Here is a 27,045-nt window from a genome sequence, read left to right as displayed (position 1 = left end):
GAAACGCGACGCCAGAGGGCGCTGCCAGCGCGGCGACTCGCGAATTCCAATCACCGCAACTCGCTCGCCGAACTCGCCCTGTCCTTCTCGCACTCGCGTTGGGGTCCGTAAGGGCTGCTGTTCGGTCTCCTCTCCTGCCGGGGGTGAGGTCTTTATTCAGTTTGAATGGGGCTCTACGCGACGCGACGCTACGCGCTGGCTGGAGCTGGAGAGCAGGGCGGTAGAGGGCCCTGCGCTGCTCCGCGTACTCCGCGACGCCGGATATCCGGAAAACATCTCTCGCCTTTGAGCGGGCGGGCGGAACGGAAGGTAACTATATGTCTGCGGGCTGCACACGCCGACACGGCCAGCGACACGCGCGCCGACAAGGAGGCTCTTCGCGTGACGGCCCGCCGGCCTGGCCATGCCGTGGCGCGCCCCGGTGCCCGCAAAAATATGTGACGCCGTGTCGCCGTTGGTGCCGGCGTGACGCATGGGCTTGACAGCCGCCAGCAGGGCCCGGCGGCGGCCCGGCCGCCCAGCGCCATCGGGGCCCGTAATGGCGGCTGTGGCCGCGGCGGCCCAGGACCACACGCGCGCCATGGGAATTGGGCCCCAAGCTAGGAAAAGCCGATCCTCCTCGCTCACCTCTTCACGACGCGCCGACCAATCAAGGGGCAGCGCGCACACACACACACACTCACACAGACGGCGTCGCGGCCAGAGTCAAGCCGAGCCGAGGCGAGCCCAAGTCGCTGATCCGCGACGAGCCGAGCCATTAGTGTCTGTTTCACCTCCTCCCCTGCGAGGATCGCGGCGCCGTGTGTGTGTGTGTGTGTCTGTGTGTGTGTGTGTGTCTGTGTGTGTGTGTCGGTGCTGTGGCGGATGGATGATAGCTGCGCTCGCGGCGCGGCGGCTCGAGCAGCTGCACGACGCAGAAGCTCCGCCCCGCCGCGCCGGCCTGCCCGGCCTGCCCCCTTCCACTTCATCCGTCCCATATAATGCACTTTACACTAATAAACTGTGAAATATTAATCAAGTCTCCGGGAAGTTTATTAATGAACGCAGCTTCCCCTGCTTTGGCGCTGCTTGGCCGTCGCGACGCTGACGGCCACGACGTCGTCGAGACGTGATGGCGCCGTTTTTCGAACGCACCCACGCAGCAGCCTCGTCTAACGACCTGTCATTACAAGCCAATCTGGAACGCACCCCACGCGTCGCGCGGCCACGCCACGCCACGCCACGCCGTCCTGCCCGGTGACAATCACGCTCGGCAGAGCGCGGCGGTACGGCACGGCGGGCGCGCGCTCGCACACGCACACGGTGAAAAAAAATGTTGGGTAGGTGGTAGATTCGATCCCGTGCGCGACGGTTTATAGGGCAATCCGCACAATGGGTGCTGCGCGGGGCAGCATGGCGGACACTGCGGACACCGTGGCGTGTCGATGACAGATTGTCCGCGCCGTACCGGGCCGCACAGGCCGCACGTGGCGCCGCGTCCATCGCCTGTCGCCGCGCCATCGCTAAAAGTGACAATCGGTCACGTGAGCGCAACGCCAGCGCCACGCGGACGACGGAAAGCTGTCGACGACACAAAGCTATCCGGCGGCGCATCGGGTAGAGTACCGTGCTGGCACGCCTGGCTAACCAAAAGTTTTTCTCTTTTCAGCGTGAGCTCGTTGCTGACGGCGCCCAGCACCACGCCACCGGGGGCGGACTCGGCCGGCTCGGAGCACAGCGGCCGCGACCGGGACGCCGTCAACGGGCGGCCCGGCTACGAGACGCAGCTCTCGTCGCCGCAAACCTCCCCCGTGCCCTCGGGCGCGTTGCAGCCGCTGTCGCCGCTCGCCGGCCGGCCGAGCCCTGGCGTCCCCGGAGCCCCCGGCCACACCCCGCCGGGCATGCCGCCCTACAACTTCCTGGCGGCGCTGGCCGCCAACTCGGCGCCGCAGTGCTTCCCCTTCCTGCCCAGGATGCCGTCGGCGCACGCCCCGCACAACGCGCCGCCGCCGGGCCTGCCGCCGGGCCTCGGCCACGGACACCCGTACCCGCTGGCCGAGGACGTGGTGCTGGCCGCGGCCATCGCCGCGCACTACCACGGCCACCACCCCGCCATGGTGCCCCGGCCCATGAGGCCCATCCCCATGGAGGACGACGGCGTCGTGGACGACCCCAAGGTCACCCTGGAGAGCAAGGACCTGTGGGACAAGTTCCACAAGCTGGGCACCGAGATGGTCATCACGAAGAGCGGCCGGTGAGTCTCTTTCTAGGCCAAACTTCTCATCGCGTGAATGAATGGATGGTGTACCGGAAGGCCACCGCGCCCCTTCCTGGTTCTCGTCGTGGATTTCGTGCATTCGAAAGCAGCGCCGCAGTGCCGTGCCGTGCCGAGCCGAGCCCCGCGGGCCATTAAAAAGCCTGCTTGAGACGGGACGCCGAGGCGCGCGAAGGCAGCCGACAAGCCCATGGCAGGCATGGCAGGCAGGGCAGCCCAGCCCAGCCCAGCCCAGGGCCCAGAAAGCAACGGGGGCACGGCGCCATGCATGCGGTTCACTGCGGCGCCGCCGCGCACCGTTCTAAAAATATTGCTTTGCGCGCAAAAGTTTTGGAACCTGTCTACACTGTACACTGTGCGGCAGTGATTAACGGGATGATAATTAGCGCGCCTGGTCCTGGTGTCTGTGTCTGGCCTATGTGTGTGGCTGCGAGTACGCACTGTGTGTGTGTGTGTGTGTGTGTGTGCCGCGTGAGTGTGTGCGTGATTCCTCGTGCGCCGCCGCCTCGCCGCACGTATAGCGCACACCTCATCGAAGCAGGCGAAGCAGGCGAAGCAGGTCACCCCTTTTCCTCTATGCGTATCGATTGCCTCCATTGCCTGGGCCGCGCCGCGCCACCAACGCAATACGTCGATGCTCCGGCACCGCCACGATACCGTGTGCGCCGTGCGCTCGCGTGGGCGTGTAAGTGTCTCTGTGTCTCTGTGTGTGTGTGTGACGCTCTACAGCGCTCTCGCGGAGGCCATCGATCCGAGAGAGCGCGTCGCACGCGGAACACGGCGACGCCCCGCCCCGCCCCCCGCGCCGCCCCCGCGACGCCAACGCCGCCGTTGTTCGCCCAAATAAGTGCGGGCGGCCCCCTTTCTGGAGTCCAGTGGCAGCTAAACGGGTGTTCGGTGTGGCACCCCCAAGGCGTCCTTGGGCGACACGCCGCGCCGCTGCGCCGCCGCGCCGCCACACGCGATGCCCCTCGTCTCGCACGCCAGCCAGCGCATTTGCTTTACATTACCCCTCTTTGAGGCGAAAAATAACACAAAGAGCGCCGACCGCGGTCTATACATGCCATTATGGTATTTTTCGCGCGCCTCGTTTTCTGCTTATACCATTTTCACACAAGCAGACAATCAGACGGACGGACGGACGGACGTTTTGGCGCGCGGGTCGAGCCGTGCGGATGTTGATCGACAGTGTGTTGGATGAGGGAACAACACACGCCAGTGGGCTCCGCGTGCTGGCTGGAGGGGCTGCCGGGGCCGACCAATCATGCGCGTTGCTGGAGCGCGGTCGGCGTGGACGGGCGTCCCGGGTCGGCCGGTCGGCCCGACAACCAAATCAGAACCGGACGAACGTGCTGACCGTGCTGACGGACGCGAAAGAAGAGTGGAGAAACAGTTCATTCACGCACATTGAGATCCGCCCATCACAGCCATCCGTGGTGGCCATAACGTCCTTTTGCGAAATAAAAAAAACGTGGAAAAAACGAGTTGCGACAAGCGGTACCACTTTTCACGAGGGGCGTTTTGCATTGCATCTGCCCCCACCCTCTCTCTTTCTCTCTCTGCTGACGCCGCCGGAAAATTGGACGTAACGAAGCGAGGGGGTGGGACCGTTCTGCCGCGACCCCCGGTTTCCGCCGTGACTACCTTGCCTTGCCTTGCTTGCCGTCGTGATGGCCGCCCTCCCCAACCCCTTCCCCCGCCCCGGTCCCCCGGTCCCCCAGTCCCGCCGTCGCGCTCAATGGACACTTGATTCTTGATTCGCCGGCGAGACGCTGCCGCTGCCCGCCGCGTCGTCGTCGGCGCGTCGACGGGCAGGGTGTCGGGTCGTCGCGGTCCCCTCCACCGTAAATCACGCGGGGGAAAATGATCGAAGGCGCGGTAGTATTATTCGGACGTGATAAACGCGGGGCAAAAATAATGTGCGTAATCAACGGTGCAAAAATATGAGCGAAACAAGACGAGGCAAATGTGGCGGCGGACGCGGCGGATCGGGATGGCCTACCCATTTACACGGCCGTGCTGTCATACGCCGAGAGGGGCTGCCCGTGGGGCTGCCCTGCACTCCGCCCGCCACACATAACTCATGGACAATGAGTCCCCCTTCCACCGCCTCATGGCTGCCTTTGTATGGCCACCGCCATACACACTCCACCCGCAGATGCAGCCCGCTCCCCCTCTCCCTTCCAGGCTCCTCAATCTCCAGGTAATGAACGGCCTCGGACGTGTCGGTTGGGCTACCGTCCCGGCCGCGTCCCGGCCGCTGCACCGAGAACGCCGGGGACCCTCGGGCGGCCTCGCTCCGAATTGATTATCGGTATCAATTTGCACACACACGCTGCCTCTCGGCTTGCTCGGCCTGCTCGGTGTCGACGGCCTGGATGGCCTGCTCGCGGCGCTAATCCTCGGCGGCACAACAGTCGCCAGGCCGCGCCCTCCCCGCGAGCCTGCCAGCCCCGCCAGACCCGCATTGCGGCCCTGCTGACGCCGCCGACGCCGTGCTGACGCCATTAAACTCGCACCCCCCGCGCGGCCACACGGCCACACGGCCCCGGCACCCCCACGGCGAGCTTGTTGTCGCGGCGGCGGATTAACGCGTAGGTGACCCCACCCCGCCCTGCCGACGCCTGGCTGGCTGCTTGGCTGGCCGCCTGGCGGTCTGGCTGGCGGCCTGGCTGGCCGACCGGGGCGCGTTTCGGACCGTCGTGCCCCGAGGCCGCGCTGCCGCGTCGCCGCGCTGCAGTGGCTGCAGTCTGGACTCAAGTGGCTCGCCTCTCCAGCGTCACCCTCGCGCCTCGCGCTGTCAAGGAGGCTGTCTGCCCGCCCATCCCGCTGCCCGGCCGTCCGCCCGGCCGTCCGCCTGGCTGCGCAAACAGCCGCCGGGGCAATCTTCTTGTTTCACTTAAACGCAATCACAGGTGTGTTTCGCCAGCCGGTGCACCTGCGCCCCGCCGAGCGGCCCGCCGAGCGGCCCGCCGAGCGGCCCGCGCCCCAGCCCGGCGCCGTCTCAGTTACGACGCCCGAGGCACCGAAGTCTCGCCAAAGGCTCTCCAAAGGCCCAAAGGGCAGGCAGACTCGCTAAACGCCTCGCTTAACCAAACAAAGGCGGCCATTGGCAAAAAACGACAACAACCACTCAAACCGAAAGCACTTTTGGCGCGAAAACAGCGGCAGGGCGGCCGCGGCGCATCCTTGACTCAAGTAGCAGATAGCCGCGGCCGACTCGAGGGCCTCGTCTCCATCTTCCTCCAGCCCACTCCAGATCGTGCGGTTCCATTTTCGTCGCGGCCATATTGGCTGGCTGCGCGCTGCGCCGCGCTGCCCCGATCGGCGGTGGTCTAATGGGTGAGACAACTCACACAGAGCGCGCTCTCGCTCGCACAGTCTCTCGCTCACGCACTCGGCCGCAGCCAATACCACAAAAGCCGTTTGGGCGTGGGCCGGACTGTAGGCCCCCTGCTTGATCGCAGAGTCCAGACGATTCAAAAACGCAATCAGCGCGAATCAGGCCGATGGCCAGGCGAGGCGACCTCTGGCGGCCGGCGGAGGAACCACGCTGGCCGCCCGGCCTGGCCCGGCCACGCAAAACCAGAGTGTAATAATCATTTTCTGAGGTGAGCTGCCGTCCGGGGAGATTGTTTCTCTGTGTGAGGGGGGAGGGGTAATCGGCTGTCCTCGCGCGGGGGGTAACGGGGTAGGTTGAAGTTAGCGCCATGTGTGTTTTGTTTTCGTGCATCTTCGTGTCTATAAAACGAGCCCCACCTTGCGAGCGCCTCCCCACGCCGTATATCAACTCGCTCTCATAAACGCCGTGCTGCCCCCCCCCCTCCCTTTCCCCTTTTCCGGGTCGGCCACTTACGGTGGCGGAAAGGGCAAAGCTCGAGACAAAGCGCCTTGAGGAAGTGGGACCGTGCGCCCGGCTAGCGCGGCTTGCTTGGCGACCGTCTGTTTCAAAGGCTGTGCGTGCGTGAGCGAGAGTGTGTGTGCGTTTGGCTTGCGCCTTCCTCGGCCGATCGACAAGAAACAAATCAGCAAAACAAAAGACAAGTGCCGTGCTCCACCTCGCGAGGGTTTCTCAAGCAGCAGCGCGCTAATTACGATTTCGAATCGCCGCGGCGCGCCGCCCGAGACGAAAAGGGAGTGAATGAAAAACAGTGGCTTTTTTTAGACGGTGCGGCGCGTTCCTATACGGACTCCCCGTATACGCTTTTCTCGCGCTGTTTCCGTATTCCATTCCCCTCGCGTCGAAACGGAACAAATTTCCGTGAGCGGCGCTCCTTAGGCCGGGTGGTCCGGGCCAACACGCTTGAAAATTAAATATTCCGGCGCGGACACGCTCCGTGGCGCTCTCTAGCATGGCGAGGCGGTGCGAGGCGGCAAGGCAAGCCGTGGGGAAAATGAATGGAAAAGGCGTCGGTCGTCTTAGCCTGCCGCTGCCGAGTGTGTGTGTGTGTGTGTGTGTCTGTGTGTGTGTGCGCGTGTGTGTGTGTGCGTGCGCTGAGAGCTAGTCCGACCAGTACTAGTGGGACCGGGCCTCGCACGTTACGACCTTGTAATTGCACACACACACACACACATTTCCAGGAGTGCGGCAGGCGATAGGAAAAAAAAGCTCGATAATCTTATCGGCTGATAGCGGTCATCGCTGGAATAACCAATGGCTGCATTATTTGCCATGGTGGCCGCGGTGCGCCAGGCGACATGCATCCTACTGCACGCGCCGCACGCGCGTCGGGCGGTCAACGGGCGCCCCCGGAAATCGGCCGGTATTTGTTTCCGATAATCGGTCGCGTGCCCACGGAATTTGAAACTCGCCGGTGGTGGTGGCGGGCGTCATCGTGGTGGTGGCGGGCGTCATCGTGGTGGTGGCGGCGGCGGCGTCGACGACCTCCCAGGGCAATGAGAGCGTCGGCCGTCGCGACGCCCAGCGTGATGGAGTCAACAAGTGACGGGTGCCACGTCGACGCCCTGGGCTGCCGGGGGCTGCCGGGGGCTGCCGGGGCCCGGGTCCAAACGCTGTGCCGGCCGCGGCGCACAGGAAGTCGTCCCCGGCGTCACCGCCGCGTCGCCGCCACGCCCCGCCACGCTCTCAATTACGGCCTGCACCGGCACGGCCAGCACGCCGCGAGGTGGTGTTCAAAATGGCGGCCGCCTAGCTGGCCATCAGTCACGCCATCTTGGAAAACAACAAAATGGCCTGCTGCATCGCGGTGCACGCCGAACGCGGCAGAGAGAGAGAGAGAGAGAGAGAGAGAGAGAGAGAGAGAGAGAGAGAGAGAGAGAGAGAGAGAGAGAGAGAGAGAGAGAGAGAGAGGGCCGTCGGCGAGTCGGCGGGCAGGTGCTGCCGGCTGCGGCGCACTCGCCACACTCGGCTCCGCGGTGCTGGCGGCGCTCCGCTAGGACGCCGTCGACGCCGTCCAGACGCCCCTTTATGAGCCCCCCGCCCCTTCCCCGCCTCGCCGCGCGCACTCCTTATAGCGCCACTTCTTGGCCTGGTCGCTCGGCTCAGACTGTAAAGTGTACGCGGCAAATTAATATCCGGTGCATCGAGAAAGTGTGTGTGTGTGTCGGTGCCTGTGTGCGTGGTGCTATGTAAGCATGAGCATATTTATCTAGTTGCCACCGCCGGTCGGCGCGCCGCCTCGCGCCGCAAATGCGGATGAGCAAGACGCTTTATGCATGCAACACACTCACACAGACGCACACACATGCGAAAAAAATGGCAGTCATTACGGTTTTAAAGTGAGTGTACGTATGTAGCGAGCCTGTCGCGCATACTATTGTAACGAAGAAGAAACGCCCCGCCCCCTTCCCATTGCTTCCCATAGGAACACGCGTCGAAAACAAACAGCTGCCATGGCGGTGGCACCGCGCTATCAGATTCAGTGCCCCGTTCGAGGGGGAGGGGGGAGAGAGAAGGAGTGTTAGAGACGGCGTTTGAACGCACCGCGCCAACGCCAGCCCACCCCTCCCAGGCCCGCCCTATGCCGAACAGCGCGTCGCTCTGTCTCTCTCGCACCTGTGCCTGACGCCCCATTGGGTGCGAGAGAGACAGAGAGGTGTACAGTTCTCACCCGCACGTTTGGCTCGCTTTCGTTTCGAAGCCGGAAGCTCGCTCCCTCCCGCGGCGCGCCAAATTTGATGAGGGGCACTCGACGCGCGGGATTTTCTTTTTCGAGCCTTTAGCCAGCCTTCAGCCAGACGGCCTTGCGCAAACGGCGGTTAGATTCCTCGCGCGGCAGCAGCAGTAGAATGCCCCAGTGTTATTGTGCCCATCTTTGCGGTGTCAACTCGGCGTCACACCACGCACACACAGTCACACGTACGTGTGACGAGCCGCCAACACACACACACACACACACACACACACACGAAAGGCGTCTGTTGTCACGCGTCGTACCTTGTGCGACGGCACGTGCTGCTAGATTACTGCTAATTGTCGCCTCTGCGAGTGTCACTGTGTGGGCATACAGGACATGAGCCCCGTCCCGTTTGAGCCCCGATGGTCTGAGCCCCGACCTGAGTCCCAACCTGAGCCCGGGTTGAGCCCCGACTTGAGCCCCGACCCAAGCCCCAATTTTCAGAGCCCGGATTGAGCCCCGACCTGAGCCCCGTTTGAGCCCCGTTTGAGCCCCATTTGAGCCCCACTTCAGCCCCGTGGCAATAAATCATGCAAAAATGCGTGATTTTAGGTCGCGGGGCTCAAATGGGGCTCAAATGGGGCTCAAACGGGGCTCAAAAGGGGCTCAGGACGGGGCTCAATCCGGGCTCTGAAAATTGGGGCTTGGGTCGGGGCTCAAGTCGGGGCTCAACCCGGGCTCAGGTTGGGACTCAGGTCGGGGCTCAGACCATCGGGGCTCAAACGGGACGGGGCTCATGTCCTGTATGCCACTGTGTGTCTGTCAGTGCTCGCGCGTATGTGTGTGTGTGAGTCCTGCCAGTGTGTGCGTGCGTCTCGTTAACTTTCGGTGGGGGCGCCGACGAGCACTGCGGTGCCTCGCGAGGGCCTCGCCGAGGGCCTCGTTGTCCTTATCAGCGATAAAGCCTGGGCGGGGCGCGCCGCTCCGGGGCGGCGACGGCAACGCGGCAACGCGCGAGGGGGCGATGAGGTGATAGTGGCCTGCAGGGCGGCCAGCAGGTGGGGCACGCAGAGCGGCGCAGAGCGCCCCCGGAACCATGGCGGCGGCCCGCCCGGCCCGCCATGCGGGAGGTAGACCCCGCGGCGGAAAAGCAGGCCGCCGTCGAGAGTTTTACGATTTTCGGAAACCGAAAATTAGCGGCCGTGTTTTGACAGACGCGGCGGCCGTTGGCGGGCTGGCCGGGCCTGGGGGCCGCCCCGACGTGCTTCACTGCCGTCTTCGTCTTGCGCGAGATAACGCCACATCCTGCACCGATGTGTGTCGCCACCGCGCAATCGCCGCCATCGGGCGGCAGCCGTCGGCGCCGTCGGCGTGGCAACGGTTTAGGGCGGGCTAGAGACTCGCGAGACTCGTCAATCAACGGCCTGATGACGCCCTGGACGTGCTAAAGTGCCCAACGCGCCGCGAGGACAGAGCCTCGTCTCGGCGTCGTCTCGACGGGCGGCACGGCGCGGCGGGCACGGCAGCGGCCAGTTCAGACGCAGGGAGCAGCGCGGCCTTCAAGTCAGTCCGAAAGACAATAACGAGGAGCCAAACTGGCAACCAGTTCCAGCGGCAAAGCGGCGCTCCTCCTCGCCTCTCGCCCGTCTCTCGCCGTCGCCGCCGCCACCCGGCCGGCCGGCCCGGCCACTGCTACCGCCGTGCACGCCGTGGCGCGCTGGCGGCGCTGTGGGAAGAAAAGGAAGGGCCTCGTATTGGTCAGGTTTCAGACTTCCAGACCACGACACCCGACGGCGCCAGCACCGCCACACAGCGCTGCCGGCTCCAGCGGGCGATCTCCAACGCGCGCACTCACACACGCTCACACACACACTCACTCACACACACACACACACACTCGTTTGCGTCGCGCTTGAACGCACTTTCACCTGGAGCGAGCGAAACTCATTGAAAACAGCACGAAAAAGGTTTCCGTTGGCGCTGCTGCGCTGGCTGCGCTGCGGGCGGCCGGCCACCCCCGCCGCCGCGGCGTCGACGTCGAGTCGAAACCGCAGACAGGTGTACCAGCAGCTGGGTATCACACGTGACGGCTTTTGTGTGCCGCCCGGTGATACCAACTGTGGCTCCTAGTCGCGGCGCTGAGCGGCGGTCGTCGCTGCGTCGGTGGGCACGCCTGGCACGCCGATGGAGAGACGGGCTCGGTTTCGATCACGCAACCCTTTGGCGCTGCTAGCCCTGCTAGCCTGGCGCTGGTAGCCCGGCGCGCGCACACACACACCATACTGACACACGCAAGACACGCGATCACCTGGCCCTGCCGGCCGTCGTCCTCCGCGCCCCGCCCCGCCCCGCCACGCCTTGACGGCCCCCTGGCGGGCAGAGGAGGCTGGTCGGGGGAAGGGGGAGGGGGGATGATTTTCTGGATAGCCGCAGACCGTGCATTTGACTGACTGGACCGAAAATCGACACCTCCTTCGGCGGTTGTCCTCTTTTTACACATTTCTGGAACGAATCTCTGCGACCGAAAGGTAGGCCCTAAGTGGCCGCAAACGGCTAAGAAACTGGGTCAAAACGGCATAAAGCCTTGCTTCATTCAAACGGCCCGACCCGCCCGCTTCGAAACAGAACGACTTTTTGACTTGTTGGTTTTATTATTATATCGGTGGGACTGCCCTGCCGCTGGCCGCGCTGGCCGCGCTGGCCGCGCTGGCCGCGCTGGCGCCGGGGGAGGCACCGCCCGTTCCGCGTTCTCCGCCTTCCCGAAAATGACCGCAAGCCCCGCCCCGCCCCGCCCTTCGACAAGGCCGCGCCGCCGCGGCTTGGCCAGGCCTGGCGGCGCCGTGCTTCGATTTAGTCATAAAATGGAGATTTGGGGCCGCGCTGCCTCGGCGCTGCGCGAGTCACCTGTTTGGCCCCCTCGCCGTAATCGGGGAGAGGCAGAAATCTATCCGCCCTGCCGCTGCCCTGCCGGTGCCCTGCCGGCCGGCCGGTCTGTGCGTCTGTAAAACACGGTCGTAATTGCTAAAAACAACGCGGCGGCGTAATCGCTGCGCCGCGCGTGCGTGCGTGCAGCACACGCCCCGTTCGGCGTGCGCGACTCAATAAGGCTAAAAAAGGCGGCCGAAACAAAAAAGAGTCGGCCCGGCCGGGGTTCGAACCTTGGAAAAAGCCGGTGAGCAGCCGCGGGGCGGGGAGGGCGATGAAGTCATCGGCTGCGGGTACTCGGCCGGTGGGAGGTACCCACCCGTCCGGGCACTCATTCATCCCAAGCACCCATTCATGGCCCGGCCGAGACTAGATTACACACACACGCTCGGACAGACGCAGTGTACAAACTAGAGCGTGCCTCGGTACCAATAGCACTGCTAATAACACCCCCCGGTGGTGCCACACATCAATCAATTTCGCCCCGAATTCCTCGTTCCGTGTGATTGGGTTGGCATCCCTGTTGGCGCCTAACATCGTTAGGTTGGCACCACCACCCACCACGACGCCGCCTCTCGAGATCTCGCCTGCCCGACGTGACCCCAGAGAGAGAGAGAGAGAGAGAGAGAGAGAGAGAGAGAGAGAGGGGGGGGGGGCAGAGCGTGATCGGCCAGGAGCTGCTCAGTCGCTGCTCGCTCTGCGGAGCTCGGCGCTTCGCATCGGGAATCGTTTATTATTTTATTTGCAGGAAAAGGACGAGCGAGCCGGGCCGGGCCGGGCAGGGCGGCCAGGCCGGGGCCCCCGTGGCCTCGATCGGCGATTCCTCATTATTTCGCCCGGCTCCTGCACGATCGGCCCGCCGCGTCGGAAATTATCGCGGCGTGGGTTCGACTCCCGGCCGGGGCGCTGCGCTGCAGGGCGTTGTGTCGCGAGCCCTGCCCGCGCCCTGCCTCCTAACGATGTGGGGGGCGAGGCTAATGAAGCCATAAACCGGTCGCATCTGGGATAGTGTAGCGGCCGGAGCCTTTTCCTCCAAGTTTAACGTGCGGTCCTCTGCTGTCTTCGGCCGACTTCGGCCGACTTCGGCAGACTTCGGCAGACTTCGGCCGTCTCGGGCAGGCTTCGGCCTTCGGGCAGCGACGTTGCGGAGCCGCTCTCGTACCTTTATTGCCGTAGTCAAGTGGCGCCTGCAGCGATAGTACTCGCCAACGAAAACAGAGAACAACAACAACAACAGCAAATCCGACCCGGAATATGCATTATTCGCTGCGTTTCCCACTGTGTTTCGGCTTTTGGGAGTCGTCGGGGGCCAAATGTATGCGCGTTGCATGTTGCTGGCCGGGCCGCCCGCGCGCTGCCGGGGCGCCCCAATGTGGCTCAGACAAAAATGACGGGAAAAAGAAAAAGACGAAAAAAGTACACACCTCGTTGTTAACACCAGGTATTTACCCGCAGGACTTGTCCACGCCTCGAGTGCGTGTGTGCTTGTGTGTGTGATTAGAACGGGGTATAATCGAGCTGGCTAGTTTCTTCATTACTCCGCGGGGGGTCCGGGCAGTAAAACAAAGACATAAACACCAGGCGGGCTTAATTGCGGTGTTGCAATAGGTAGACTTTGCAGTGCTTCGCTGTGACTTGGCGGCTTCGCGGGCGTCAAGGCGTCCTTGGCGTCTTTCTGTGTGATCCGGCAGTGCCACGGCAGTGCCACGGCAGTGCCACGGCACGGCACCTTGGGCTGCCCCTCTTAATCTCGCAGCGGATCGAGACTCATCCTCCTGCCCGGGCATGCCCCTGCCCCTGCCCATGCCCCTGCCCATGCCCATGCTCGCCTCCATTCACTAGACGGGCTCCGGTCCGGTTTGGATGGAGATTAGAAGCCTTCCTTTCTTCCTCCTTTTCTCCGGGCCGATTTCGCCCTTTTTGTCCGATCGTAAGTCAGCCTGGTAGGGCGTGGCGTGGCGTGGCGCGGTGTGGCGCGGCGTGGCGCGGCCCCGGGGCCGTGCACTGCGATGGTGGAAGGCGTGAACTGAGGCGGGGGTATCGCTGCTTGGCCAAACAAAGATAAGCAGCGCGTGAAGCTGCCCCAGGCGCCCCGCCCCACCCCACTCCTCCACCCCGCCACGCCCCACCACGCCCCGCGCAGGAACACCCAAATTTCTTGCGGTCTCGACGGGGACGCCGGCTGCGTTCGAAACCGCCGTCGCCGCCTCCCGCTCGTGGTTTGTCATCGAAAATGAATTTTTGCTGCCTCGGACGCGACCCCCTCGGGGCCCCACGGCCCCACGGCCGGCCCCCTATTACCCGCGTACCCTCCTCGGTATGATAATTACGGGCCGGAGGCGTGAGCCTGAAGGGCGTGAGCCAGGTAGAAACAAAAAGGTGTTGAATGGGGATAATGTGATAGATAGCCAGTCCGCCTTGTTTGGATAGGCCTCAGCCTCCTGGCGCCGCGACCAAGCCCTCGGCGCGCACCGCGGCCGTGGCGAAGTAGGGCAGGCACGCGAGCATCGACGGCGTCCTCCCGACGACGGCGTCCTCGACGCGTCCGGCGCCAAGCAATCCTTTTTCACGGTGTAGTCTCACCCTGCAGTCATTATATGGTTTTGTTTAGTTATATCGCCTCTGGATGTGTGTGTTGCTTCCTGGAAGAAATTATAGGTTTCAGCAAACTGCCCTCTCCGCGTGGAGGTGTGGGCCACCCGAGGGTGTGCGTGTGTGTGTGCGTGTGTGTGCGAGCGCGGTTTGGTGTCTCTATCATACAGAGTGGCGGCCGGTCCGTTTAGGAGGCGCACATGTGTCAAATAAACATAAATATCATCACGTGAACCGCTTTTGTTTTTCGTTCCCTCGTGGCCTTTTGCACCTGCCCGTCGCTGTCCGTCGGGCCGGCTCTAATTTATCGTGAATCAGGCGGGCCAGTCGGCCGGGCTGCGACCGCCGCCTCCGCCGCCTCCCACACCAATCTCATCCTGCTCGCATCGCCCTGCTCCCTCGGGAAGTGCTTAACCCTTTGACCCGGCGGCGCCGAGAGCGCTCCCGCGGGAGGCTACCCCGTCTGCGGGGGCGGCGCACCAAGCCTAGCGTCTCCTTCATGAGCCCCGACACCGTGGTCGAACAGCGTTTACAGTGATGCACTGCTGGAGGGCGAGGGGCCGCGCGCCGGCCGCCTAGGAGGTCCACGCCGTGCAGCAGGACCAGGGGGACGAGGAGGGGGCCGCGCCGCCGCGCCGCCGCGCCTGACCAAACACACCTTGGCGCAGGGAAGCTGGAGCGGAGAGTCGGAGAGAGATCAGCGAATGTTTATAATCCTTGTTTGTGCTTGTGCCGTGCCCTCCCACCCATGGCGTCCCCCCTCTCTCCTCCCTCTCTTGCGTCCTCCCGGCCGGCTCCTAATGGTTTTATGCAGCGAGCTTGGCCCCGGCTCATGACCGCCTTGACTGGCCGGCCCGAATAGCCGGGCCGCCCGGCTGCAAGCATGGCTGCCTACCGCCACGGCGGAACGGATTCCCTCTGTCTCTCTCGCACCTGTGCCGGACGGCCGGTGGGTGCGAGAGAGACAGAGCGACCACCTCAACGTGCGGATGTGGAATCAGTCGGAAGGGTGGAAGGGAAGGTCCAGGGCCGATACGGATGAGTTAGTTATGACCACTCTTTGGTGTTGGACTTTTCGACACTGGCCGCCGCTTCCTCGTAGAATCCGTGTGCGTGTCTGGGTGTCTCGCCCCGTGAAGATGTTAATTGATTCAGTGGTGTGTGTGTGTGTGTGTGTGTGCGCGCGCTCACAGCTGTGTGTGTAATATGGTCAGGCCGGACCCGTCACACGCACACACACACCGACACACGAGACCAGGGGGCGACGCGGCCGCCGCTGCGCAGTCACAAAGAAAGAATAAGAATGGTCAAATTATAAAATTACAATAAAATTAAAACGAATAAAGCCTAGGAGTAGGGGCGCCCTGGCCGCGCTCTCGCCAGCCAAGCGGAGCAGGCATGGCACTGGCGTGGCGGGGCGGCGGGCCGAGTGGCAGGTGTCGGGCAAGAGCTTCGTCGCCGCCACCGAACCTCCCGACCGAACGGGCTTAGCTGGCGCTCCAGTTACCTGGCTTCAGCTGGGCGCTGGCGACAGCGGCCCAGCGGCAACCAGCGGCCAGCCAGCAGCCAGCCAGCGGCCCTGCGGTGTAGAGTCCCGGTGAAACGCGAAAAGCGGCAGCGGGCCTCGACTTTTTGCAAGGTCTGCTTGTAGAGCTAACCAGCGGGCGCAGCCGCCTGTCTGTGTGAGAGTGTGTGAGAGCGGCGTCGCGTGTGGCGTCCCTCTGAAAGAGACGCCTCACCTTGCTCGCCACCGCGTCACCAACGACCCTTGTCTGTCTGTCCGTCCGCCTGCCCCTCGTACGATGATGAGGTGTCGTGACTCTGTGTGTCTGCCAGTGTGTGAGTGTGTCGGTGTGTGAGTGCAGTTGTGTGTCCAGTCCTAATAAGAACGGCGCTGTCCCCGCCGCGGCTGCCTGCCTGCTTTGGCGGCCTGAGAACCAACCTCGCCCCCTTCATTCACACGTCCTGGGCCCCAAAACGGCGCGGCACCTCAAAATTCGGCCTCTCTGCGGGGCAGTGTGCGGTGGCGGGGTTGTACGGGGCGCGGCGCCGGCGGGCAGCGGGCCTCGGTGGCGTCCCTCCGAGAGGCGCCAGCGCGCGAGGGGCTTCGTGTACTACATCGTCCACTGTGCGACGCGGTGCGACGCCATGCCGGCTATGCCCCCCCCCCGCTTCCTGGATGCGTCCGCGTCGTATCACGCCCGTTTTCGTCCCTTCCTTTTCGGCTGGGTGGGCAGCCCGTCTCTGTCGCACTCACATGACGGCCCATGGCGGCTGCCCCTTCCGGCCGGTTCGAATAAGCTGGCCGCATGCCAGCGCCGCCGGTTATGTTTTTCGCGCAAAACACGAGTGTGCTCTGCGGAGGAAGGCGGAAAGCGATTCCGAAGGGCTTTGGTTGAGCCTTGCGCCCCAAGGTAGCAGTTTTGCACTGCTTAACAGAGCAATTAACTCGAAGCAGCCTGGCGCGGCGCGGCGCTCCCCGACGTGCACTCACCTCAAGAAGGGCAGTTTATGTGCAACGAGAGCGCCGCGGTGCGCGGCGACAACTGTTTACCCTGTAATGTCTGGCAGCAGGCTGATTCCGAGGGCCGTTTTCGTCGCTCTGTCTCTCTCGCACTCACGGGGCGTCGTGTGCGGGTGCGAGAGAGACACGGCGACGAGAACGACTCTCGCGGAATCAGTGTGCCGGCTGGCGCTGGCTGGCGCGCCCTGCCGTGCCCGGGAGGCCACCGTAATCCCGGGTATTATCACCCAGGCCGCGCTTCGCCCGCCTCGCCCGCCTCGCCGTGCAGATTGTGTGCAGCGGGGCGAGCGGCTCGGCGACGACGGCGCCCTGGCTGCCGGCGCGGCGCGTCCCAGGGCCCGCCACGCCCGTTGCCGGACGGGGGTGTTGGGGCGCGGCAGTGACAACGACGGCCACGGTGTAGTATCTGGCGGCGTCCATCGTGTGGTGCCAGAAGTGGCTCCTAGCACGCGCGGCGTGTCCCTCTCTCTCGCACTCGCGGGGCGTGCCCGGCGTGCCGCAGGGGTGCGAGAGAGACAGAGCGGCCGCACTGCATTCCGCGGCCCTCTATCTCGCGCTGCTCCGCGGTGCTCCGCGCGTCAGACAATACTACACGTGTTCTCGCCGCGACACGCCCAGCTACGCCAAGCAAGCCGCCAAGCCGGCCGGGCGCTAGTCGCGCGCTCCGCCCTCCCCTTCTCCTCCCTGCAGTGCCTGGCAGTGCCCTGCGGAGGCCAATGTCGTGGGAAGGAAGCGCCGGCCGGCTGCTCGGCTCGGCACGGCCGCATCGCGTTTTCACACAGCGAAGCGTGCAAAGCGAGTGGTTGCCGCCGCCGCCGCCACGGCGCTGGCATCGCGAAGCGCGAAGCGTGCGGCCTGAAGCGCTGGTAGCGGCCTGCGAAGTGTGCCTACAAGACATCGATCAATTTCCCCGTGTGCGTCAGCTAGCGTCAGCGGGGCCTTTAGTCCCTGTGTGCTTTTACACTTTTCATCTCGTTACTAAAACCGGAGCCGTCCCCCCTCTCGGCGCCCCGGCGCGCAACGCGCCGCCTGGCGCCGGCGGAGCAAACCTTGTAGTAAAACGCCCTGGGCGCTGAATTTAATACATGTTCCTTTTCCGTTGTTGCAGGCAAATTTTCCCGCAAATGAAGTTCAGGCTGACCGGCCTGGATCCCAAGTCGAAATACATCCTGCTGCTGGACATCGTGGCCAAGGATGACTACCGCTACAAGTTCCACAACAGGTGAGTCTTGGAGTCGCTACTATTCGGCGTGCATTAATTCCCATTTTTTGGGCCGCGTTAGCGAAACTGATAGCATCGCATCGCGTTTCAATTTCATTCTAATTGCGGGTCGGCCGACTGGACAGTGGTGAGTGGAGCCCGGTCAATCGGCCGGAGGAAGCAATCCATCCCGGCATTCGACGGTGGCGCCCGCCGCCCCGCTGCGGCACGGCGCGGCACGGCGCGGCACGGCACGACAGCCAACTCACCGGTAGTTCTTTTCGTTTGTTTCTGCAGCCGGTGGCTGGTGGCGGGCAAGGCGGACCCGGAGATGCCCAAACGCATGTACATCCACCCGGACTCGCCGTGCTCCGGGGAGACCTGGATGCAGAAGCTCGTCAGCTTCCACAAGCTCAAGCTCACCAACAACATCTCCGATAAGCACGGATTTGTAAGTACCGGGGTTGTAAGTATCCAAATTCCATACCTCGCGGCGCGACCACTGTCGGGGAGGGCCGTAAAGTTATACGCCGGTCGGCATAACCCCTTCGGATCAATTCTAAAAAAAATTGTCAAAATATTTAAATAATTTTTGGCCTGGTAGTGTAAAACTACATCTAAAATACCTCAAAACTTTTACAAAAGGATCTGATCGATCAACTCATTCGCCGAGCAGAACTCAATGTAAATTTACCAAGTCCCTGACAGTGTACGCAATGCGAATAACCACTAAGCTAACTAAGGGAAAACTAAAAAACAAAACCAACAACAACAGCAACATGGCATGCCGGTGGTCCCGCAACTTATCCTCATCCAGAAGCGGCGCGAAAATGGTCTCGCCGCCTTAGTTGTAAGTCGCCCGTTCTCTCTCGCTCGCTCGCACCCTCGCCGCCGGCTTAGTGACGGAGACGCACTCCACTGGCGCCGCCAGGACGGCCGTGCCCTGCCCTGCCCCGCCAGGACGCCGGCGACACTGCCCTACCTGGCCGCCTTGTTGGCCAAGTCTCGGCGCCACACCGTAACTGTTGGCCTGCTGCGTCCGAAGCTGGCCGAGAGAGGCGGCAGGGCGGCCTACCTCCCCGGCGGCGCGCTGGCGGTCTGGACGAGGGCTTGCTCGAGGCTTGGATGTCTGCCTGCCCCCTGCCCGGCTCTTCCTCCTGGAAGGTGGCCGGCGTGGTCGGCGTGGCCGGCGTGGACGGCGTGGCCGGGAAGAAGCTCAGTGAACCGCGTCAAAACAAAACATAAGCGCCAAAAAAGGGGAAAGAAGTGGCTGAGCTTCCCGTCGACGCCGCAGGGGCCGCACGGCCGCAGGAATATGCGAGGGGACACTGTGCATTTCGTACACCAGAAACGTGATCATTGTGCAATTTGATCTCGCGCCGTCATCGGGAAAAATGAAAGCAAAGAAGAGGGGCAGGTGAGAGGCGAGAGGGCGGCGGGCGTGGGCGGGGGAGGGGGAAAATAATAAAAAGTGTCGATTGTTGGGAGCTACGCACGGCCACGGCCAGCCACGGCGCACGGCGGATTATTTTACCGCAGGGCAGGGCGGCAGGGCGGCAGGGCTGGGCGGGAACAGGTTATGTGGCGTCGATTTGTAAGACGCTGCACGGCGCTGCACGCTCCGGCGGCTCCTTATCCGAGGCTGCCCATCTGGAGCCGAGGCAGGCCGAGGCAGGCCGAGGCCCCCGACGACCGCGGCACCTTCCCGACGAAGATACCATCCCCGGGGCAGGGCCGCACGACCAAGTCAAGGGGAAAAACGTTTACAGCGCGCGCGGCGCCAGTATTCGAACCGGCGACTTTGCGCGCGAAAGGGCGTGTGGCGGTCGGGCCGGAGCACCTGCTGCTACATGTGTTGTGATCACGACATCCCCGCCCCGCCGCCACCTGTTTGAGGAGAGAAAGTTTACCATTTCCATAAATCTCTTGACGCCTGATAAGAGATGCGAGGCGTCATGTCGGGGCGCCGTGTATGCGTGTGCGGCACAGGTGTGCTGTATGAGCCCCGCTGCATCCCACCGTGCCGCACCACCCCACCCCGCCCCGCCGCGCCGCGCCACGCTCCAGAATTTCGCGGCGTTTCTGCTGCCATTCCTCCAGCATTCTCCAGCGACAGCTATGAGAGCAGGGTGTCGCCACGCCTCGCCGTCGGGGGGCGGCTGGGGGCGGTACGGCGCGGGGCGGAGGGGCCGCCCCTAAGCCCGCCGCCCGCATTCGACGACGCCCCAGTCGCCCCATGCCGTGCTTCGAGGTGGGCGTCCTCGGCGTCCTCGTGGCCCCGGGACGGCCCCCTGCACCCCGCCCGGCCCCCCGGCCCCGCCACGAGATATGACGGACGTATACGATGTCTGGGAGATAGAGGGGGGAGGGGCCTTACGCGCCGCGCCGTGCCGCGCACACCAGCACAGCGCGCACCGAGAGAGAGCGCGACTGAACAAACAGGGAGAGGAACGGAGAGCAGAAAGTCTTGTTGTCAGCTCGTAATAATTGTTATTTAAGGAGGATCCCGGCGTGGCGCCTGCCTGCCCACAGCGCCTGCCCTGCCCAGCCCAGCCAAGCCGTCCGGCGGGGCGGGGCGGGGCGGCGCCCTGGGGAGCGCTGGCGCGGTGCTGGCGCGGTGCTGGCGCCCCTGGCCCTTGGAGCCTCGACCTCGGTCGTCTTCGGGCCGCAGCCCAGGCCTCGGTGTTGCACCTTATGAAACGAAAACCAAATTGAAAACTTATCAGCAGGGCCCCGGCCGTCCCCGGCCGTCCCCGGCGGGTCGGAGGGTCGACCCATTGGCGTGTGGAATGGAATGCAGCTAGCCCTGCTCTCATTAGCAGCGGCGCGCCGGCCGGGCAGTGGCGTAGCCGTGGCGTGGCGAGGGGTCACGAACCCCGGCCGCGAAACCCGATCAAGTTATGGCGGCCACACCTCCGGCGAGCGGGTCTCTGGCGCCGCTGCCACCCGCGGGGCGCTCGACGGGGTGGTCGGGGCCGAGGCGACCGCGCGATGACGTGAAGGTTCGGCCGTTCGGCCTAAGGTTCGGCCCTGGGCGAGGCGGGGCACGGCCGCCACGTGTGTCTATGTGTGGCGCCGACGGCAGGCTGGCGGGTAGGCACGCAGCGCACGCCGCGCACGCCGCGCACGCACAGTGGCGACGACACTCTAATGACCTCGTCAAACTTTTCTGTCCGAAGCAGAAGAAGCAGACGAGAGAGGTAATTGCTCATTTTGTGTGGCGTTGGGCGGCCGGGCAAGCGGGCAGGGCTCGGGGCAGTGCTGGCGCCACTCGGGTTGTCTCTCGGAGTATTGCCCGTCGCAGCGCCAGCACCGCACCAGCACCGCACCAGCACCGCACCAGCACCGCGCGAGCGGTTGACCCGCAGGTGCGTCGACCGCACCGCCACTGCGGCCCCGCCCCGCCCCGCCCTGTTACTGCCCGCCAGCTCGGCGTGGCGCGCGCTCGCGCTTGTGGGAACGAGAAGGCACACTATGAAAAGGCGTGTATGAAACGGAGGCAAAAACGAGCAAGCGATGCAGTTCGCAACCATGTTGCATCGTCCCTCATCGTCTTCTTTCTCTCTTGCTGTCAGTTTACGCGCGGCCATTTCTCATCCCTGGCGCCGCCGCGGCCGCCGTCTGCCTGGGGGCCGTGGCCGGCCGTGGCGCACGGGGCGTACTTCGGGGGGCTCATGGCGGCGGCGGCGACGCGACACCAGGAATGTGGGCTGCCCTATCGGCGACCCGCTGCCTCAATTTCACACCTCCCCGACAAAGGGACCAGGGCGCCCGGCCTGCTTTGAATAAAATGATTCCCGTGTAACGCTTCACGCCTTTGTTCCTGTGGCCCAGGCTGGCCTAAGGCCCGGGCTGGACCGGGGCTTGGTCTTTACGACCTGCTGCAGGGCCTCCTGGACCGAGTCCTGGACCGTCCCCGGCGTCGCTAGGCCGCGCGGCGTGGACGGATCATCTCCTCCTCCTTGTTGACGAGGCGCGGCGAGGCGGCTTTGTGCGGGAGGTTCAAATCGGGTGACAATCTGGGCGTGATCCGTGCCGCGGGTTCAAATACTGTACCGCTTCTTGTTTTTTTTCGTGTCCTCTCCTGGACCGGGACGAGGTGTGACTGTGCGAGTAGGCGATGACGTGCCCGTGCTTTGCCGCGCCCGGGAAACAAGCTTCTGAATCTAAATGACAAAGAATAAAGAAAAGGACCCCGCTGCCTGGGACTCTGGGACACCCGTCGGGACCCAACGTCTCTCTCTTTTTATTTCGTTTACTTTTTTGTCTCGTCCGCTTCTTCTCGCGCTCATCCTCAGCGGGTTATTCGGTGTTATACGGCGCCCCGCGGGGGTCCCAAGAAATGACCAATCCCACACGGATGGTCCTCTGCTGCGCGATGCTGCGGTCGACCCCGGCGTGCCCCGACGACCCTCCCGACCCGATCCGCCGTACCGCGCGTCTTGTATGACCAAGCACCCCACACATGGCAAAAACAGAGGGCAGGGGAGGCATCGGCACCACTCTAACCAGTCTTCCTCGCTTGTGTTACAGACGATCCTCAACTCGATGCACAAGTACCAGCCGAGGTTCCACCTGGTGCGGGGCAGCGACGTGAGCGCGCTCGCCTACAAGCTGTTCAGGACGTACGTGTTCGAGGAGACGGCCTTCGTGGCGGTCACGGCGTACCAGAACGAGAAGATCACCCAGCTCAAGATCGACAACAACCCGTTCGCCAAGGGCTTCCGGGATACAGGCGCCGGCAAGAGAGAGAAGAAGTAAGTAATAAATTCGCGATGCCCGAATTCACTAATGAAATCACTCATTTTTCTTGTGTAAAGATGGTCCGGCACCCTCTACAATAACCTCTCTCCCTCTCCTTCGAGTAGGCAGGCGATGCTGGCGGCGCAGAGGCAGACGTCCTCCTCAGACGACCACAAGTCGTCGTCGACGCCGTCCCGGCCAGAGTCATCGGCGTCCTCGCACCCCGGCAGCGGCGCCGCGCCGTACACGCCGTCGACGGGGTCCACGTCGTCGAGGCCCGGCGCCCTCGGCGCCAGCCCCCCGGCGCGGCACCACGAGTCCAGGTCGGGCCAGGACGACGACGAGAAGATGAACGTGGACGTGGTGGGCTGCGGCGCGCCCGACAACCTCCTGGGGTACTCGTTCGCCCACAGGCCGTTCCCCGGGCATCCCCACTCAGGTGAGAATTGATTGTCTGGCTCGGCTGAGGGCTGATGTATTCACGCCCTGACAACGACCGTTTAACGCCGTGTTATATGACGGATGGACGACCTAACCCTCCCCGTTGTTTACAGAGTCCGTCGTGGAGGAGGCCATGCGCGTCCGGATCGACCAGATCGCCCTCGCGCAGAAGCACCACATGTACGACAGCAAGCACGGCGAGGACGGCGACAGCGACCGCGACGGCAGCGAGTCGTCGGCCGAGTCGCACTGCGAGAGCGAGCCGGGCGAGCGCGCCACGGCGTTCCAGCCCATTGCCCGGTCGCCGGACAAGCCCGGCGGCGAGGCGGGCGGCCTGGCGGGGCTGGACGCCAGCAACCCGACGCCCCGCATGTCGATGGGGCCTCCGATCCAGCCGCCCCCGCACCTCTTCCCCTACCTGTACCCGCCCGGCCTGTACCAGGGCGCGGCCGCCGCCTTCCAGACGCCGTCGCCGCTGTCCCTGTTCCAGGGCGCGGGCGCGGGCCTCGGTGCCTCCGGCATGAACCCCGGGCTGCTGTTCAACGCGCAGCTCGCCATGGCGGCGCAGCACTTCGGCCACTACCCCCACCTCGGCCAGCCTGGAGGTAAGTGGCGAGGCGGCCAGTGCACTGTTTTTCAATCACCGAGCCCGGCGCTAACGAGCCCTTCTTTGTGTGCAGGAGCGCTCCAGCACCAGCTCAAGGCGGCCGCCGCGCTGGCCAGCGGCAACCACCGGTTCTCGCCGTACCAGCTCCCCGTGCCGCCGCCCGTCACTAGTCCGTCGGGCAGCGCCCCGGGCTCCTTCCACGGCGGCGTCTCCGTCGGCGCCGAGTCCCCCACCGGCTCCGCGTTCGAGACCGTCACCCCCGGCTCGCACAACAGCAGCCTGAGTGCGTGCGGGTCGCCGCCAAGCAGGTCGCCGCCGCAGGTGTCGCCGTCGCTGCCCCCCAAGAGGCCCGCGTCGCGCGACCTCCCCGCACCGCCCCCCACCAGCAGGAGTAAGCAGTCACCACCCCCGCCGGCGGCCGGCGCCTCACCACCCCTTCCCCTCCAGGTGTCGTCGCCCAGCTCGACGTCGGCGACGTCCGCCTCGGTGGAGCTCAAGAGCATCGAGAAGATGCTGAACGGGCTCCAGCAGCAGCAACAGGAGTCGAGCAAGAGGAACGGGGAGCTCGCCGGCAACGCGGGCAGCCCCTTCGCGACCTAGTCCCGTGTAAATGTTATGTCAATGTATAATGTGTAAAAATATTAAGTTTTTCTCATAATAAGACACACACATCAAGCACAAAAAAATGTTGTAGCTTATGTAATTTATGATATTATTTATGAATCTCATGTAAATATTCTCTTGTCCGAGTCTACCTAATTATTATTGTCCTTATCGGAGAAAAGCGTGTCTTTTCCCTTATGTTAGGGGAAAAGCCTCGCTGTTTTTTCTTTACTTGTAAAGATTTGTCTGTTTGATCTTATTTGTTCAAGTAGAGTTTTCCAGTTACAAAAGTAAACTGTATTGAAACGATATAGTCCTTTTACCTCTCAACTTATTCTTCTTTCTGACTAAGTCGCGTAGCTGCATAGTAATTAGAAACTAAAAGCTCTCTCTGTATGGTTGCGTCGCATAGAGCTCAACAGGATCTATATCGCTCAATCGTTAGAGAAGTGACTTTCCCACCTGGCCTGAGTACAAAGTCTCAGAGACGGAGAGAGAAGGCCTCCCTGTGAAGTGAGTGACTTTGAGGTAGAAGATGATGTCAAGAGAGTTTTACTTGGACTCCTCCACTGGAGCCGGCTCGCCGCGGCCCTCTGCGGCGCCTAGGTGTCGTCCACACATTACGTAACGCCATTTTGTGTCTTTGTCGCTACTCATGGACTGTCAGTGACTGCGACAGAGACAGATAGCGTTACGTAATTCGTAGACGACCCCTAACAGCACTGCCTGTGATTCTCTTGCCGCCGCGGCCTGCTCCAGCATGTGGATGCTACTGTTACCTTTTTGCGGCTGTCCTTCAAGGAGGGCGCCTCCTTGTAGAAGGAAAAAAAAGACCTCAAAAAGACTAAGAAGTGAATTTCAAGTTTTGAAAAAGAAAAAAAAGAACGCCCCTTTGGTCTTAGTACCTGGGGAAATGAATTTTTATCGCTGTTAATGTACGCACTAAACTGCTTTCTGTATTTTACATTACCTGTGGCGACGTGTGTGTGTTTGTGTGTGGATTGAGATGTTGCATCAATATTTCGTCCCTCATATTGTTGAAGTTCGAGGCTCCATAAGAGTGCGCTGCCCTCAATATGCCCTAATTTATTGATTGTCAGAACGTTTTATGGTTTCAATGTACCGCACCTGACTGCTTGACATTTGTATAAGATGCGCGCCTTTCTCAGGACTTAGTGATAGGCCTCTGACGGTATTTGGAACTTACATTCATTATCTCATGGCCGTGCTGTATTTGTAATAATTTTAATTGTAACTCCTGAGACAGTTAGTGTTTCAATTTCAACTGAGAAACTTGTCATTTTCTTGCTAGAGTGGCTCAAAGAGAACGCGTTATTACTTGTATCTTATAAGAAAAAAGCAACCTATTTTTTTTCTTTTTGAAAGCTTTATTGTCTGATGCTCCTTGGTCTTTTTTGGGTGTTTTTGTTCCCAATTTCCTTCAGTTGTTTTGTTTGTTTCATTTCAAATTCTAAGCAATAATGGTTTTGAGAGAGTAAGGAGACAATATATATTTGAAAGTATATATTATATAAAGAGATGGACGTTGCGCCTCCGTGTCTGGTTGCTGCTGAAACATCCGTGTCTCATCTGTCGTGAATGTAGATGATTTGTGCAATATGTCTGTGATAGTAGAGTTCCCATGTTAGTAAAATAGAACATTCATATCAAAACACTGATTAAACCAATTCTAAACAGTGATTGTCGACCATGCATTTCATTAATTCAACTTCCCTTTACGCACCCTTCAAACACCAAACTGATGAATATCTATGACGAGTATCATCTCGTTTTCATGTATGAAAACAACTGAGCAGTTGCTCCAGCTTGAAAAGAAAGAAGGGATAAAAGTGCAGAAAAGATCGCAGTACTGTATGTGCGACCAGAAGTAAAATCGAAGAACTGGGGCTGAGAGGACAGGAAGAAGAGGAGACAGGCTCGAAGAGAAGCCCTCGTGAACGCTTGAGGGGAAGGGGGAAGGGGGGGGGGGAAGAGGGGGAGGATGTGGACGGGAGAGAGGTGAGGAAGAGAAAGGGAGAGGCCAGCCTTGGCGGGGAGGGGGAAGGGAGAGGGGGAGCAACAGTGGCGCCAGTGACGCGGCTTTTCTCCGCTGGAGCGCAGCACTGTGCACGAACCGACAAGCCGAGCGGGCCCCCTATGGGCCGCCTGGGCCGCCGCAGTCGCGGCACCTCGCCGCGCGGCAGACGAAACCCGGCAAAGCCGTTTTACACAGTATAGAATTCGCGAAAGAGTTTCAAGACGGCACGGACTTCTGGCTTATTCTGATGCACGCACCACAAGCTACGTGCCATATAGTTGAAAAAAATCCGGAAAAATTTTATTGCAAAAAACAAATTGAGCCAGAAGGTTTTTTTGAAAACTGGAAGCTGCAAATGTGAATAGGATGGTGTTGTACCCGTCAAAATAACTTTCCCTTCAACAAAGCGGGATTTTCAGCCCACGCCGGGAAGGTAGGCAACTCATCCACCACCCATCTATGTGGTTTCTTGGCAAACTTGGCGACCCGCGGGAAAGACGCATTAATGCATTGCTGCGCGCAGCGCGCGGGGTTCTCTTTCGAGAAGCTCTTAAAGATCCCTTTGCAGCACAGGAGCCGATGCTTGCTTTACTCTAACTTTGTCTGTTGACAAATCACAGGTCGGCTTGGCGGAGGTCAACGTCGGGGCGGTGCAGTACGGTGTCAATAAGCCACCGCGTGTGTTACCAAAGGGAGTGCTGGGCACACACACACACACACACACACACACGCACACTCACAGGCACAGACACACTCAGACGCAGGAGGTGCGCACTCACACGGTGATTCGGGAGTTGTTCATTTCTCCTACCTAAATGTTCGCCTACCTGTCTATTTCGCCTACCTATATTTCGCCTACCTAATAAAAATATTGAATAAAAATATTCAATAAAATATTGCCATTTTTCGCCTACCTATAGTTCGCCTACCTAATAAAAAAATTAAATAAAAATATTCAACAAAAAAACGAAAAAATCGGCGGCAAAAAGTGGCAATACGAAAGTCTCAAGGAGACCCGCCGATCAGCTTCGGTGTTCTTA

The 27,045-nt window shown here is 62.0% G+C and overlaps 1 protein-coding gene across 4 annotated transcripts; it reads left to right on the top strand.

Moving 5' to 3' along the window:
* Nucleotides 1–1,871: 1,871 nt before the first annotated feature.
* Nucleotides 1,872–25,673, top strand: LOC117642777 (optomotor-blind protein-like). 4 transcript variants are annotated; one of them, XM_034381310.1, is made up of 7 exons: nucleotides 1,872–2,233; nucleotides 17,481–17,594; nucleotides 17,871–18,024; nucleotides 22,107–22,330; nucleotides 22,439–22,755; nucleotides 22,871–23,362; nucleotides 23,438–25,673. In XM_034381310.1, the coding sequence occupies exons 1-7, from the start codon at nucleotides 1,881–1,883 to the stop codon at nucleotides 23,962–23,964; spliced, it is 2,181 nt and encodes a 726-aa protein (XP_034237201.1). In that variant the 5' UTR covers nucleotides 1,872–1,880; the 3' UTR covers nucleotides 23,965–25,673. The 4 variants fall into 4 exon arrangements, with proteins under 4 accessions (XP_034237201.1, XP_034237200.1, XP_034237199.1 ...); XM_034381309.1 differs by having other exon boundaries at nucleotides 17,871–18,039; nucleotides 22,442–22,755; XM_034381308.1 differs by having other exon boundaries at nucleotides 17,871–18,039.
* The last annotated feature ends 1,372 nt before the right edge of the window (nucleotides 25,674–27,045 follow it).

This window comes from Thrips palmi, unplaced genomic scaffold (genome assembly GCF_012932325.1).
Source record: "Thrips palmi isolate BJ-2018 unplaced genomic scaffold, TpBJ-2018v1 HiC_scaffold_16, whole genome shotgun sequence".
Classification (NCBI taxonomy): Eukaryota; Metazoa; Arthropoda; class Insecta; order Thysanoptera; family Thripidae; genus Thrips; species Thrips palmi.
Note: the sequence above shows the minus strand (reverse complement) of the source record. Positions and strands in the feature narration are given on the sequence as shown.

What these genes read in the sequence shown, in the direction of transcription:
- LOC117642777 (XM_034381308.1), top strand. Translation starts at nt 1,881, where the DNA reads ATGCCGCCCTACAACTTCCTGGCGGCGCTGGCCGCCAACTCGGCGCCG. An exon ending in CGCTACAAGTTCCACAACAG is followed by an intron (nt 17,595 to 17,870) that starts GTGAGTCTTGGA and finishes TTGTTTCTGCAG; the next exon opens with CCGGTGGCTGGTGGCGGGCA. An exon ending in GCCGGCAAGAGAGAGAAGAA is followed by an intron (nt 22,331 to 22,438) that starts GTAAGTAATAAA and finishes CTCTCCTTCGAG; the next exon opens with TAGGCAGGCGATGCTGGCGG.